This window comes from Ruditapes philippinarum, unplaced genomic scaffold (genome assembly GCF_026571515.1).
Source record: "Ruditapes philippinarum isolate M1 unplaced genomic scaffold, ASM2657151v2 ctg6811_1_1_1_1, whole genome shotgun sequence".
NCBI classification, from domain to species: domain Eukaryota; kingdom Metazoa; phylum Mollusca; class Bivalvia; order Venerida; family Veneridae; genus Ruditapes; species Ruditapes philippinarum.
This window is the reverse complement of record NW_026851790.1, coordinates 128,812-145,988: the sequence shown is the minus strand read 5'-3', so window position 1 is coordinate 145,988 and position 17,177 is coordinate 128,812. Positions and strand designations below refer to the sequence as shown.

At 28.2% G+C, this 17,177-nt stretch overlaps 1 protein-coding gene across 1 annotated transcript; it reads left to right on the top strand.

Annotated features, from left to right (window-relative positions):
• The first annotated feature begins 2,953 nt into the window (after nt 1-2,953).
• Nucleotides 2,954-16,808, top strand: LOC132739669 (muscarinic acetylcholine receptor M4-like). Its single transcript, XM_060727429.1, has 2 exons — nt 2,954-3,100; nt 12,766-16,808. The coding sequence occupies exon 2, from the start codon at nt 13,368-13,370 to the stop codon at nt 14,784-14,786; it is 1,419 nt and encodes a 472-aa protein (XP_060583412.1). The 5' UTR covers nt 2,954-3,100; nt 12,766-13,367; the 3' UTR covers nt 14,787-16,808.
• Nucleotides 16,809-17,177: the final 369 nt, after the last annotated feature.

Below are 17,177 nucleotides of genomic sequence, written 5' to 3'. Positions count from 1 at the left end.
GACAATTATATTGCAAAAAAACAACGATTTACAGTAAGTAAGATAAAACATCGCTTGTTTTATCTATATTTACCCTAATGATGGTGTATTGTATGTTCTTTTGTGTTCTTTTATTTAAACATCATTATGATTTATTTCTGTTTTAAGACATATCGTTATTTTGTTTAAAATAACTTAAATTGATATTTATTTTCAAGAAATCCTTCATTTATTTCTTATAACTTAAGCTATATATCATTGTACCTGTCAACGAAATATTTCTAATTATATAATTTAAATAACGGAATATACTAAATAAATTCTTCAAAGTAATCTTTCTTAATGAGATTTTCATCAAAGAGCAAATGAGGTTTTTCAATGCTGAAAGGCATTCTGTATAAAAGTATGGTGTTAAGATACACATTCCTTTGTATAATGACAGTTTTATATTTAATCTTTGATCTTGATAGTTCAACGATCATTGTGTATTTTTGTTTTTATTTTTTTTAGATCTACTAAGCAAAGATCCATACATACACATATATCACTGAAGAAATCGAAAGCCTGAAATCAATCTCGACCTATATTTTAGATTTATATTTAACACATGAACAGACAAGATCCCTTTTTAAACTTTTAAACTTATTACCTGCCAAACTTTATGAAAGTAGAGTAAGGAAAATGTTAGATATGTGCAGTTTGAAATATACAAATGTGTTTACCAGCACTTTACTGTAAACAGTAGTCAAGATTACACTTTTAATTATTTTATCATTTTCTTTATATTGTCATTTCTAAGTCAAGTTTTAGCGCATATACAGGCGACACATATGTAGTAATTTAGCAGCACTTTGATTACTTGTTTTGTTTAATGGGTTCTGTAATTGTCTGGAATTTCAAAAAAAATCTTATGGTAAAACAAAACAACTCTTCATTGGTTTCTTTGATCGACATAAAATTGATTCGTTTTCTGATGATAACCTTTCTCTTTTGTGTTTTAACATAATGTTACTTGGGAAAGTAAAAAGTGTTAATTATTTCCCGAGACATATGTTCTAACTTATCTGTGACTTCATTTGATAAATTGAGAAAGTGATTTCGCAAAGCGGCATTATATCAACGGAAGCCAATAATAATCATCAAACATTCTTATCTCGGATATCTAGGGAAAAGTCATGCGCCATTTTGCAGGACGAATGAAACAATGTTTATGCATGTTATGTCATAAAATATATTTTTATCTTTCAAATGTTGTGCACTGTGGAAATTTGTAAAGATGCTTTTAAAACGACATGCACAAAGTTTTGCTAGTCAATGAAGTATAATAGAAAAATAGATATAAAGCATCTTAGAGGAGATAATTGATTGACATCTTATATTAACAAATTGAATAACTCCAACGTGCATTTGGTAAGGTACCCGATATTTGTTGCAAACTTTTCATGTTCATTTTTAAAATACCTGGCATCAAAGTTGAACAGCTTTCTATTTATGTAAACTGTGTTTTAAACATCAGTAGTTCAATATCAAGTTATATTCTTTTGTTGATAACTACTCAAATATTCTGATGTTAAAACAATCAAATTCTTCAAAGCATTTTAGAAAGCATTTTTTTTAATACAAACATGCTCGTCAAACTCTATGTCTGGAACAGCATATCAGCACTCAGTTTGCAGTAACTAAAATAGAATATATGTTATCTACATACATCTTTATTCAACTTTTTTATATTTTATAAATATTTCGTTCGAGTGAAAAATTAAATTATTGCTGAACATTCACCGTTGTTAATTTTATCATCTTTTATCAAAAGTTAACGTTGACCTTTTAGTCCTCTACCAGTTCTGTTTACCAACGTCTGTTTTCCGTCTGTCCTTCCACAAATTTATGGGATAATTAATTGTTTGATAAAACTTAGAACATTGACAGAATGAAATATAGAGATTATGCACACTATTTTAATTTGTTTCTGTGTTGAGACATTAGTTGACAATATTTAGACTTGACAAATTTCAAACATAGTGTTATACGTCTGAAACACTATATATATACATTTAAACTTTATACATGTTTGATACTGAACCAATGAATGCTAGTCTCAGTTTCCATAGCTCTGGGGTTTAAATTTACAGAATGAAATATTCTCTTTTTTTCAGGAACATTTTTCCAAACATTTATATTAACTTCTGCAATTAATTCATTTGAATGAGACTATAAAGCCTTATAATGTTTAAATTACTTTACACATGACGTTCAATAACTCTGTTGCTTATATTAACGAATTCGTGCCACTTAACTGTTAAAATATAGCGAATTTGCTTAAACTTTTGAATGTGTTTTTTTTTCATTTCTTCCTTAAAACGTATACATAATCCATACAACTTAAGCAAAATCTTACAGATCAGGCAGCATGGCAAACATAAAAGTCTGATCATCATCATCACAATCGCTGAAATCAGACAATTCATAATTTTGCTTAAGAAAAACACAAGAAGATAATTCAAATATTTCTTCAGCGTTACATTAGATTCAAATATTCTTTGGTTTATAAGTGTATCTAAAAACATTAAGCCGCCAATTCCGTCTTCCGCAAATATTGTAATATCTTGAAATTGTCCATTTTTGTTTCCCTACTAGTTTTAAATGCAAAATTGATCCACTTTCAAAAACGCAAAAACGGCCATGATTGGCTGATTGAATGGTCATGAGAAGGTGACACTTTATTGATTACTGTCAGACTCGAAAGGTATTTAACACACATTCATCAATGATTATCATCAAACCACGCATTGTAGCTATCATATTGGCAATATTTTTCTTAATGTTGATTCTATTTAGTTAAACAATGGATCCTAGAATAAATAAAAATGGCAAAAGGCCCATTTATGTGTCCTAAGAAGATATAAACCTGTAAAGTTCATTTTGCTCTTCCATGCATCCTATCTAATCTACTTGCAGCTTAGGTATGCTTTCATAGCACGTTATCGTGTTTCTGATAAAACACGATGATTTTAACTATGTAGCAAACTGTTTCCAAATAACAACAGCAAGTGTCTGATAAAATTGCAATTGCCTCTTCATTCTTACTGGATTATACCTGGATTATGGAGTGCCTTTCTAGGTAATAATTATATCTTTATTGCTTGTTATCTAATTCAAAAAGAATTTTGTGATCGATATAATAAATAATATCATTTTTGCAATGAATGTTCCTAACAAAGGCATAAAAGATGCATAAAAGATGCAAAAGAATTCATATTATTATTATTTCAAACTAGGCGAGGCAAATCTATAACGAACATTATCTTGAGTTCTAAAGAACGAATTTTATCAAAATAAAATATTCGTTTGACTGACGTTGTAAGGAGTTCTTTTGAAAAGAGAATTCTTGATACAATTTGTTATCGATAATTACTTGGCATATATCTTTTGAAAACAAGATAGTTATGATCTTTGTGTGACTTAATATGGCATACGAATGTTTGGTGCTGTTTATACTAAGCGTTATCGATTCCTTATTTTATATTGTCGTAAGAAAATAACTTGCCATTAAACATGATATTATTTAATGATGTATTAATATGATAATGTGTCAGAATATTTTAAGCATGATTTTTTGTTTAAGCATCGTAAATTAGTCAGTAAGGCATCAGGAGAATTTAGACATTTCTCTCAATTTTAAATGCCTATTAAAGTGTTTCTGTATGTAATTTGATTGATTTAATTTTTTGCAAAGTAACTTAATTTTGTTATGGACTAACTGTTTATATATTTATGAATGAAAATATAACTCATCTAAAACTCGACACCCCTGGTTGTTTTGATTGAATAAATAACGGTAGTATTGGCGGCTCTTCGATTATCTATCAACAACTTGTGGATAGTATTGGATTTCATAACATGCTTAATATTTAACTCCATATTGTGTGCAATACAAGTAAATATATTGCTACTTTGAAAGGAACGAGTATGTGTTTTAGCGTAAATTAATTTAACGTGTCTGTGCTAGGGACAGTAGCCTGTACTTACTATGATCATATTAAACTTCGTGATCTTTTAATAATGTATTTTAAGCGTTTCTGTCCAATAATTTGCAGAAATAATTGGTTCAATAATTTCCCAGGGATATCTCTTTGCGTTACACCATTTAAAAAACAACAGATATTTATTAGCTAGATTTTGTAAATGTGTAATTTTATGTATCAATTTATTGATAAAAAACAGAGCATGCTCTTACCTGTACGATTTCGTCATTTTATAGTGTACTGACGGTATATTTGTATGCATAGCATACTATCGTTGGAACAAGACAAGGTATATGATGGGACTTCAAATGGTATAACAATATACTTTTTGCTTAATTGAATAAGTACTGAAAGTTTATGGTAAAGAATAACATAATCTTAAAAATAAAGTTTGCGATTGTGACGTGACTTCATAAGGTCTTAAAAAGCACGTTAAATATAGATTTGTAATTTTTGATATTTGTTTTTATTTCAGATAGTATTTTGTTTAAAATTACGAACTTTATTAATAAACTTAGAATAACTTGACGTTAAAAACATCTTTAATCATTTAGATATTTGCAGTAAGTATCGGATAGGTTTGAGGTTGAAGACATGTTAGAGTACAGTCAGAATACAGGACCGCGGGAAAAATTCTGACATTCATTTTAATTTTCAATAACTAATTAAGTGTACAAACTCCCTTCTTCGGATTAACGTGTTTTGCGAATGAACTTTAATATTTTTTGAATGTTGACTGCTATGGTAACTTTTACTCGCCTGTAACTTAACTGAGTCTGTTTTAGCATGCTTGCTTTATTAACGCAAATATTGTTATTGATGTACATCATCTTATCTAGCAACAGCTAATGTAATGCTACTTGGTTTCATAATCTGTTTCATATACATTGACTTTGTAATACTACATTATATACACAAAGTAAAAGCATTCGTGCCTTATTGAAGATCATTTGTTTGTATTACCAATCTGTTACAAGCTAGGTAGAAATATTTTTTCCAAGACTTAAATCAATTAAAAAATGTTTTGTGGTTTTACGTTGATTTTGAATTTAAGAAAGTGTTTATTGTATATGTTTATGAAGTATGTTGTAGTATTGACTTAGCAAACCAAAGTATTAATTTGCTAACTTTAAAGCTCTTTATAAACAAGCATATTTCTGTGAGCAGAATTGATCTCATCTTGTAAATGGAACAGATCTGTATGTCTGGGTTGATTTATTTATAACTATAAACATGTTTATATGTTAATGATATTTGTTTATACGTTTCATAACAGCACAAATCAAACTTTCCTCATTAAGAACATTTAGGTGGAAGTTCGTATATAAAACATCTGCCATAATGCCGATTTCTGTGTAGAATATACTTTAACTTTATTTATATTCGGTCAATTTTACATATACAAATAAGTGTTTATAGTTTACAACATAGCAAGACTGATTTGGGCAAAACTTATGTCAATTCTTTCCCTGTTTATGTGAATTTTTTTGTATAAAAATTGAGAAACGGGCTGTTATAATTATTTGATTACAAAATATATAACACATTTTACTTATCTGAGGTAAATAGATATACATACATATAAAAACGCTGAAATATTGTGTAAGATACAATTAAAAATTAATTATGTTAATACTATGTAAGACATGACTTTTCTTTTGTTACATTTTATCATTATAAATTTATTGTTCGTCATTTATACTATTTTCATCGTGTGAATTATAAGTATATTGTCAGTATAAGCATCTTCTACCATGGATTTATCATAACATATTACCTTTCGTAGGTGTCAATCGCCAAATTAAATTTGACTTATATTCCAAGAAAACAGATATATAATCTTCCTATACGAAGAACTAAATCTCCATGTATTTATCTCATTTCTATTTATATAATCTTTTTGCACTGTGCTAGTATGCCATACAGCTTCAAGCTACTACTAAAACTCCTCAAAATGTAAAACCGTTTAGACACACGTTGTACAAAATACATGTTGATAAGAGTTTACTGTGAGTTGGTAAACGGCATTTAATGCTAGCAATGTAATACGCATATCAATAAAATAAATGTTCATTATTGAGATGAATTATTCATGTATTCTATACCCTACATTATTGAGGTGAATTATTCAAGTATTCTATACACAACATTATTGAAATGAATTAATCATATATTCTATACACACCATTATTGAGGTGAATAATCTATTATTCATTAAAAAGGCTCAGTTTTAACTCCTATGATTGTTTGTTGTTGTTGTCTTTTTATTTTATTGTTGTTTTTGTTGTTGATATAGTTGTTGAATCTTTTCATTTTTTTAAACAGTATTTAGTTATATAACTGTAGTTATTATATTTTACTTACTTGAAAGTATTTTAAATTAATAAATATGGGTTCTGTTATCATTTGTCATTATGTGCTTCACCAGTCCTTTATATGGTAGGGATTTAACTTGTGTATAAGTACCTTTTTTTCGATTTTGATAAAATCTACGAAAACGGTGTAATATTGAACAGTTATTGCCTTGATTAAGAGCACCTGTTAATTCAAGATATATTTTGAAGTATATAAAAATGTATAAAGTTAACCATGAAGTTGGTATGCGTATTTCCTGATGCTTTTAGCTGATAGTTCTTCTGAATGATATATTTCATGTTAGAGTTTCTTAGTTAACATATATGTTAACATATATTATTACATTTGTGATAAATATCACTCCTCATATAACATGAATTTCTAATGTGAAATGACTTTTTCCGAAATGGCTGTTTTTACTTTTCATCATGAAAATGAAAATTTATTGTAAGTAAACAAAGTTGTTTTTGTTACAGAAATAATAAAATTATTTTTACGTTTTCATGATATTTCGTATCGTTTTGACGCGATGTATTGTCATAAAAGATATTTCGGGAACTGATAATATTTTATAAATCACGTTTTGCCAGTTATCTTAGACATACGTTATTTCAAACATGTTGTACCTTTTTAAAAATAGATAGAATTAAATAATGTTTAAAAAGATAATACCTCATTTTATAAAATATAGTACTATGATATCACATTGACATACATTTGTGTTTCCGCTTAAAAATATTATCGGAGTATGGCAGGAACTGTGTTGTAATTGCAAATGGTATCAACTTACTACCTTTTGTGTGTAGTCTGAACATGCTCTATAGTGTTGGTAGATTTTGAACGGGTAATTCTTATTCTAAGGCAGGTCAAAACCATTAACGGTTAAGTGTGGCATTAATCTTATTTTGATTTTGATTTTTATATTCGTTTTGATATTTCGTACAGCAGGAAAGTATGCAATTTTAAGCATTTTGTCAGGTATTTGTACAAATGAAACAAACATGTTGACATTGTGCGTGCATTAATATTAAATATTATCTTAGGAAATTATTCAATCCCAGAATCAATTATTTTAAATCTCAATTTTGGCATGTGATAAAAATGTTTTTAAAAATAATATATCATTTTCATTGTAAATTATCAAAACAAGTGGTAAAATATCTATCGAAAGTATCTTAAATATTTAAGATAAATGATCTGTACTTATGCAAGCAGGAATGTGGTATATGTTATCTGAACAAATGACGTTTAAGGTGCGTTAAGGTACTCGTAACTCATCTGTTTTTCAAATGGATAATTTTTAATTGATAAGTTTTAATAATAATTTATTATCCTTTCAATAAACAGCTTATTTTCTACTTATTAAACAGTTATAACTTTTCTTATATCGGTATAATATATCATAAGAGAATAAGATGTAGTTGTCTGATTTTGATAAAGTTAATTTAGCATGTTTGAGTGTAATCAGAATGTAGGCGTAACGTGGGCGTCAGAGAAATTTTGCTCTTCTTTTCGAAATTGCAAATCAAAAAAGAACATGTTTTAGCGTAAACAGTGGCGTAAGGAATAAATATGCAAAATAAACTTTATAGTATTTCATAGTACATTTGCATATATATACATATTTTTGCCAGAAAAGTGCAATAACCCCCATTTGTCTAGCCGGATAAGCAACATGGGTAGAAAAGATATTTTGTATAGATTATTCACAGTAATAATAAACACACGAATGGTTGAACATAGTTCATCCTAAATATATTCTTTCCAAAAATAACACTTGTAATCATTAAATGATTTACGCAAATGTAAATAATGCGTTTACTGAATTTAGACAGTGTTTAAGTATTTACATATACCCTGGTTTATATTGCTGTAGACGGATCGCCATGATTTGAATTTTTTGCAGATCATTAAGTTCTTTAAAACCATTACTATATATAACGCAGATTTAAATTATTACCCATTGAAATATTTTTAAAATGGTAATTTGTTTTCAATAAAAAAAATCGTATCAATAATTGCTTTTACGTTTTAAGTTAAAGACTAAATTTTATATTGTGACAAATAGTTTAATGTCTTCATTCGATCATCTATAAATGTTGGTTTCTTTTTTGAGTGACTTGCAAGTTCCGTACACACAAACAATTTACTTTTAGCATAACTAATTCATTATACACAGAATGACATGTAATGTGCGTTCAAATCATTATAAGGGTCAAATAACGAACATGTTTTAATGAGCCTCGTGTAATTTATAAACACCGTTATGAAAATTTTTATATAAATTCGATGACTCCATATTTCAATTACTAGCTCATTTGATACTTGTCATTCCTTAAATTGTTTGTTTCCGTTTAATCTCGTACGTTTTCCTTCTCATAAATATTTTCTTAGTATAGAATGTATTATTTTACAAATGAATCATAAAACAGATACTTGTTATAAATACAGGTATAGATTATCTATTATGTATAAAATTTATTATTTGATATCACTAATATTTCACATACAGAGTATTTTCCAACATAGTCCGAAAAGTTAAATCCCATTCCTTTCATAATTAGTTTTGTATGCACATAGTAATAATTATAAAATTAATAAATGACATTCCTTTTCGTTGTAAGGTATATAACTGCCATGCACGACATTCACGTGCAGAATTGTTTTCAACTCTTTTTACCTGTTATGAAATCTCGTGCTATACATAGTTGTAGATATGTATTGGTTCGAGATGTAGATAACATTAACAAAAAATTGTGTATATTGAATTATAGCAAATCAACCCCTGCTTGATATTTCATAGTTTAGATGAAGACATGTGTTCGAAATATTGTTTGTTCTCTAATTTTCATTTTCTTAGAAAGGATTCTATCGATATGTTTCTAACCGTTGTACTACTTTAAAAGATAATTATGCAATTCCTCTAGTACCGGAACCATGCATTCCTATTTATATACACATTTCGTTATGATCCCCATACTGTGTTGAAAAATAATTTGGGGGAAAGGAAGGATTCGTTCTTTCCTGTTCTGTTCTAAAAAGATGGGTTAATTTTAGTGTTTATAATTGTTAAAACGGAATCCAGTTATACACTTCAAAATGAAATCTTTCATTAACCTTATTACGTCAAAATAGTTATCGAACTTCCCAAAACAAATCAATACAATTATCACTCACACTGACGTCAAACCTTAATGTCAAAATTATTATCACTTACTCTCACATCATAGAAAAAGTAGGAAGCAGTCCATCATCCTAAAACTATTCTATTTTACGTGTGTTTATTGTGAAGTTAGTATATTTAATTATTCAGAAATGTTTTATTGATTCGTATTACTGAATGTTTATTATTTAAAGGTGCAAATGAAGCATTCAGTGAAGCTGTTCCTCAAACAATGTGTGACTTGTTTTAGGTATATTAACGTTAGGTATTGAAAGGAATTAGTGTTATCATCCACTGAAAAGAGGCAAAGTAATACTTCTTTTTCAAAAACTTAATACCGCTTATCATTTTTGCTAGAATCAGCTATATTTAACCTACACTATCCGTATAGTGTACAAGCAAATAAAAGTAGGTAGGCAGAACTTATCATGAGTTGTGAAGCATGTTTAAATATAAGGCAGAGATAATTATTATATGGTATCTGTTGATTTTAATGCCGGAAAAATGCTTAAAACACGTTCGTTACCTTTATTTTATCTTCTAAAAACTAATTTATTTATATCTTTGTTATCATCCATCTATTAAAAACGTTCTTAGAAAGATTCATCTATATTGCACCTGTTGTTAAAAATATTCTATCGGAATTTTAGTTTTGCTTGATTTTTTACATTTGATTCTTCTTTTAAGTATACATAGTATATAGAAATAATCAATGTTTTGACATAGATACTCACTTTTTGTTGATTTTTTAAATAGAATTATATTGAAAAAAAGTTCAAAAATATTGTTTCCATGATTATTGTTGCTTTATACATTTGTTATTTACACACCATGTCAAATTGAAAAGCAACAACTTTAAGACCCCAATTCAAGGATAAATTCTTGTGTTCCTACTCGATTTTTATTTTTAACAACAACTGCACACAAGGAACACTGTAGGTTGTGAACAACCTTTACGACCATTTAAAAACTAAACACACATTCTTGATGACAGACACATTTCTTAAGAAGCTAAAAGCTATCCAATGTTATTGTTGTTGTTTTGGGGTTTCTTTCACACTTATAAATAATTTGTATTGTTTGAAATACATTTAATTTGAACTATTCATTATGAATTATACCTTCCTTTTAATTTTGAAATCAACTTTTGGTAAAATCCGTTTTTCTATAAAACATCCCTTTATGGGTTTAAACTTACCTATAAAAAACCTGTATCAGGAGGCAAAACTTTGTGCAAAAAGTAAAAAGCGTGTGTGTGTAGCGTTTTCTGAGGGGTATGCTTAAATATTGTGGAAAATTTATTTTGTTTTTGTTTATACGGGATTTTTTAAAAAGATCCATTAAAGGTTTATTTTTTTTAATATTATTTTCATCCCTTAAGCTCTTTTAAGGGAAAAGATTGGGTTTAATATTTGCTATGAAAATTATTTATATCTTTGATTATTCGTTTTTTTTCCTATTTTTTGTCAGAAATTATTTTATTTTTCCTTTTTTCCATTTGTTCGATTATAGTAGCAATATACAAGTTAGTCTTATGGAAAGATTGCTGAGTTTTTTGTGTTTTGTGTTTTAATAGCATTTAGAAACTGACATTTATTCTATTTTTGTATAGAAAAAGAGTAACATGATGCAAAATAATAAAATGTTTTTCTTGATATGTATATTTTAATCATGATTTTGAATATAAGAACTACCCGAGCTTTGTTTAAAGTAAAACATATATATCATAAATATAACGCATTCAAAACAGGAACAGGGAAATAGTAAAACATGTAACAGATAAAAAGCATGAATGAAAAAAATGTTAAATATGCAATTAGCGTGAACTCGATGATGAGTTTCATTTTATGATGGTGTATCTAAGAGAAATAAAGATAATAAAACGTTTTAGAGCAAGATATTATCAAAACTGCTATACCATGTTTAAATTTTCTTGTGTTAATATCAGGTGAATTTTGTTTTATCAAAAACACAAAATGTAGCCGATTTCAATAGATTTAATAGTTTACATTTTATCGTGCTTTAGAAATAAAATTTAACGTATAGCTATTTTTAGTTAAATCATTCAGAGTTTAAGCTTGTATTTTATATCTTTGTACTGTAAGTATTTTCATTAATACACTACATAGTCACATTTACATACTACGTGTAAAAGTTAAGCGACGATGTCAGAATAGCACTTTATATTTTGGTAATTTTTTAAATATGTGATGCCCTTATTTCAATAATATTTATCAAACACTCTTTTCATATACCCCCGGTATTAGTTTTGTTTCTTTATAGTGATATAACTGTTTTAAACGAGACTACAATTGTTTTGTTAATTTTATCATATCTATATTTGTGGACTTTTTACATAAAAATCATAAATGACATATAAACAAGTGATTAGGAACAATATAATATATTCATACTATAGTATCATAATACAGTTTCCCCTGAAAAAAATAGTCAGACCATAAAGACGATTTTTTTCTTTTCTTAACACGACACTGTATCTTTTAACATGCATAAATTTGAGAACCCATTATAGTTTGTGGCAGTATAAAATTTTGAAAGTATATCAGTTTAAAAAAAACAAGGAATGTAAGTCAATAAATATATACAGTAGCTAGAAGCTAGGTAATCAGCTCCATACATATTAATTTCCAGCAAATACATGGGAAATACATATGAATAAATCGTTCTTAATGAATATTACATATAATAACATTTATGTTTGGTTCTGTTATCAAGCATAATTTTAAATGAAAATGTGTTTGTTTTCCTGCTTCATTCACTTGTTCTTCAAAGCCGATTGTATCTGGGAATCATCCATTAGCTTACTTAATAACGTTGGCTTTATAATATCTTCAGTCCATGAAAAGACTTAATCAAATCGAGACTGTTACATTTCTAATGAACCCCATTTGAACATTCTTTAACATTTCTATTTTATCTATGAAATGAGCCTTAAGTTTGTTACTTCCAATCTTGTATGAAGAGTGTATTTATTTGTTGCATTTTCTTGTAGTTAAAACAAGTTTTTACTGGAACATAATCTAGTTATACTTGTTAGATAACTACCGACTGGTAATTGAAATAAAATTAAAACTAATGCTAAACTTTAAACAAGGGTATACAGTAGCGTTTGTATTTTACTCCGATAGTATGAATGAGTGTACTCCTGCTTGAAATTTCCATTTCTTCATGATAGATTACGTCAGCTGAACACCTTTTCAAAATATCTTCATCTCTTTTCAGATCACAGACTAGCTCGGAGGAAAAAATTTACTAAACAAGTGCCTTCAGAGGTGAACAAGAGTGTTAATGAGATTCTTTGGACAACTAATTGAAGAAAAACATAACGTTTAATTTAATTAGCAGATGTCTTACAAGTGATGAACATTCGATTATCCTACAAAATAGTTAAAAGTTGCTAACATGATATTTATAAGCATATGCTTAATTAAGACAACATACTGAATTTATGATGAATTAGTGCTCCTAAGATGATATATCAACAAAGAGAAATTTACGACAGATTAAATGATGTTATTTATAATATAAAAGGATTATCAAAAGGCTTCAATGTTGTAAGTACAAAAGTAATTGACAGCCTCTCTTAGGAACGGAAAATTATTCACTTACAATTGTTAGAATGCAAAATGTTTTATAACAAACTCCACTTAATGGTTGTTTACAATCAAAAATAGATATTGCACTCAAACAGGAACACAATATAATCATCAAGGGAGGCAATGTCTTTCAAGTTGTATTAAAACGACATATAGGCTAGGTAATCTTGGGAATAGTTTTCAGCATTGCAGAACAAACGGTGTATTTATAGATAAAAGTAGTGAATCATGGAATCTAGCTTTACTTACCGAGACTTGATGACAGAAAATCGTGACCTAATTCAACTGAATTTGACAAACATCACTGAAAATGTAGACGAAAACAATATTCTATATGAATATAACTTGAAAGAATTTAAAGCAAAGTTACCGGCAATAATTTACACATCTATTTTAATGCTTATTGGAACACCAGGGAACGTCATTGTGTTGTATGTTTATTTCTTTAAATGGAGGAAGAGTACATCAAGGATGTTTATATTGTTTTTAACCGCACTGGATTTAATCAATTGTATGACAACTTTACCAATGGAAATATACATAATGATATATTCAGTAATTCTTGATAAACCTTGGCTTTGTAAGGTGACGCGATTTTCTACGTATATACTAAATAGCTCGTCAGCGGCTATTCTTGTAGCAATCGCTATTGACAGATTTCGACGGATCTGTCGACCTCATGGACCTCAATTTAGTGCTCAGAGGTCAAAATACATGTGCATAGGCTGTATATTAATTGCCTTGACAATAACTTGGCCGTCTTTACTATTTTATGGAACAAGAACTATTCCGTTAGGAAATGTTAATGGCAAATCATGTTTGTTAGAAAATAGATATGACCGATCAATATATCCAACCATATTTTTCATATTACAGATGGCAAGTACAGTTGCTATATTCACCACATTATCAGTTTTGTATTATTTTGTTGGAATACAAGTATGTAAACATCGAAAGATGCGATTGATACGAAAAGCTGAAACTGCTGCTGCTAAGAGCATGATTGAAAAAGAAAGTTCATCGCCTAGTAAAGATGAAACTCTGCTGCAAGAATCTGATTCAACCGAATTAAAGAGATCACAGATAAGACGGAAGTCTTTAAAAGAAACTAAATCTGACGGTATAGAATTAAAACAATTGGAAGTCCCCCAGCTTAATTTGAGTCATTCATTTAATGAAATTTCTGCTGCTGACACGGTTTCTACTTGTGACGGAAAATGTGAGACTATTGTATCTGTTCCCATCGAGCAACGGAACGGTGGCTCGAGCAAAAAGAGACCACGGACTAGTAAAAAGAAATTTAGAAAGAGGAAAGGGACGTTAAAAGATTCGTTAACGAAAATGAACGGACATTGTATGCACATGAAGATACGTATCGGACGGTCTACTTTAATGTTGTTTCTTATTACCTGTGCATACATAATTAGTTTTCTACCGTTTTATATTATTGCCATTATCCGCCAGACTTACTCAGGTTTCTTGAGTCAATTAGAAGGCACTAGTTATATGACATATAACGTGTTTTTGAGGTCCTACCTTTTATCTAGTGCTATAAATCCTATAATTTATTCATTTTGTAATGCTCAATTTAGAACATTCTGTCTTGATATGTGCCGAAGAAAGCAGGATAGACGAGTAACATTGTAAAAGTGTTTGTAGTATGTACTTGTAAGTTTTGTCTAAATAAAATGCTCAGATATATAAAGTAGTATTTAGTTTGTAGCATGATCCTTTTTTCATTATTTTTTAATAAAATTTTAATTTGCAAAATTGTCATTTAAATATCGTTGTTAATTCACGTATTACAAATTGTTTGTTTAATCAAAAAAGTATTTATTAAAAATAATTGATGCAAATTGTCCTTTAACATTACAATAATAAAAATAAATTTCTACTCAACAATTTCAAAGTAAACAGAATAAGAACTGGTTCAATAACTTATTATCAATCATCATAGATATACCTGTAATCATTACAAAATCAAACGTTTGATCTCATGCCATAGTAAATAAAGTTTTCTCTGATAAAGTTGTATGTGTAATGCAGTTATATATCTTTTGTTCAGATTAAATCCTAGGTTAAAAAGTAACCAAACTAATTCAAAACTATTTAGAAGATAATCTCACCTTACCTCTGTAGATTTATATGGGAACAATTTTAACTCTGAAATATTATATTTTCATGAACATGTATAAGCATTTGCATTATCTACCAATATCAGAATTTCTCTGAATGTAAGAGGAAACTGAATTTGCCCGGAGGGAATATACTTTGTCATTACATTAAATTCACACAAAATAACAGAATCATGTAAAGAGAACAACAACATTTCGTTGCAAATCTTTATGAAGCAAATTAAAATCATATTAATCCTTAAAACAATACTATTTCACTTAAAAACGTACTTAAAGAAAAGTATATATTTTACATACCACATCGCCGACTGAAAGTTTATATAAATATTTGCCCCATAACTTATCATTCAGCCTGAAGGTCAATGTTTCTTGTTCAAAAAGTATGCATCCTATTAACTGTTTTTAGAAGAAAAAGGTTAATTCATCGTAATGCACCTCTTTTTTTCGATTTCGTGTAGATTACATTTATTTACTCTCATTGAACCATCATTATAATGTATGTTTAATAGGTTTTAAATTATGACAATCATGAACAGAAGTATTGATAATTAACATGATGCCAGCATTACAAGAGGGACATTCCAGTAACCGCATATTTACGTTAATTGCACGCATAACTTCCCATTATAAAATGTAAATTATGCATTTTAATTAGGAAATACGACTTTTATGAATAAAACACGGTGCATCGTTAATGTTAAATGGAGTATGGTATCTTTTACTCAATATAATTAATGTCAATAATGTTAAATTTGTTACTTTTATGATAACAAATACAATTCGATGCATTTGTCTAAATTCTTGAAGATTAAAAAGAACTTTGTTGCCTTAGTTCTTCATTGCGTAAAATTGTACTTGTAATATATAAACATGAATTTAATCTGAAATGGCAAACGACATGGTTTTATAAAAAAAATTGCGAACACATAACTATTTTATTTTAGTCGTAAGATTATAAGAAAATCAAATTCTTCTCTTTATTTACTAAGATAGTAAGGAAATATTTAATACGAATATGTATAAGGTTATAAAAATACTATTTGACCTGTCGCATATTACTCTTAAGACATAATATGCAAAATGCGATATGGCCAGAATTTATCTTTTTTTATCTATTCGTGTGTTCTGGAAATATAGTGTATTGTATCAATATCTGTTTTGGCATCAAGTGGTGTCAATGCTTTTGATTATTTTCAAAATGATTATATTCTCTTGTGTTGGTCATACGTGTATTTTGTTTTCACGTTATAAATCCTTATGTTAAAAACCTGTTGTTTTTCCATCTCTTCTGTTGTGTTATATTTTGCAGCAAATAGATTCTTAAATTTTGTCTGTCATAGAGTACACAAACTTTAAAGTAGTGGTTAGTTTTATTAGCGTGACAGAAATAAAATAAAGAATATTTTCTTACTTCTATATATAACAAATAGATTTGTAGAAAATGAAAACAACACATTGTTGGCATAGACCAGTAGTCTGTAATAAACATAAATTGTCAATTTTATGTTAACAATGGGATTTGATATTCGACAAAGTACATTAAACCTACAGAAGTTTATCTTGTCATGCAATCGATTTACCACTGGAATCATCAATTATTGGTGTCTCGTGAGATTAAAATGTTGTCATAAACTGAGAAAATGTGTTTTATTTCCTTCATAGTTTAAAATCGAATCGAAAGGGCCGTTAAAGAATTTTGAAAATAAGGACTTGCAAATTTCATTACAAGGAAGTATTTAAATAGTTTATCTTTCTTGTGTTAAGTAATAAAATGTATCAATGATAACAATATGTAATCATTGTAAAATATTGATTTTAAGAATTGTCTATACGTTCATGGTATTCTGTCGTTTTTCTAACTTAAAATTCCAAAATAAAAACCCATTTTATATCATTTAAATGC

Coding starts and splice junctions, on each gene's coding strand:
- LOC132739669 (XM_060727429.1), top strand. CDS start 13,368: ATGGAATCTAGCTTTACTTACCGAGACTTGATGACAGAAAATCGTGAC.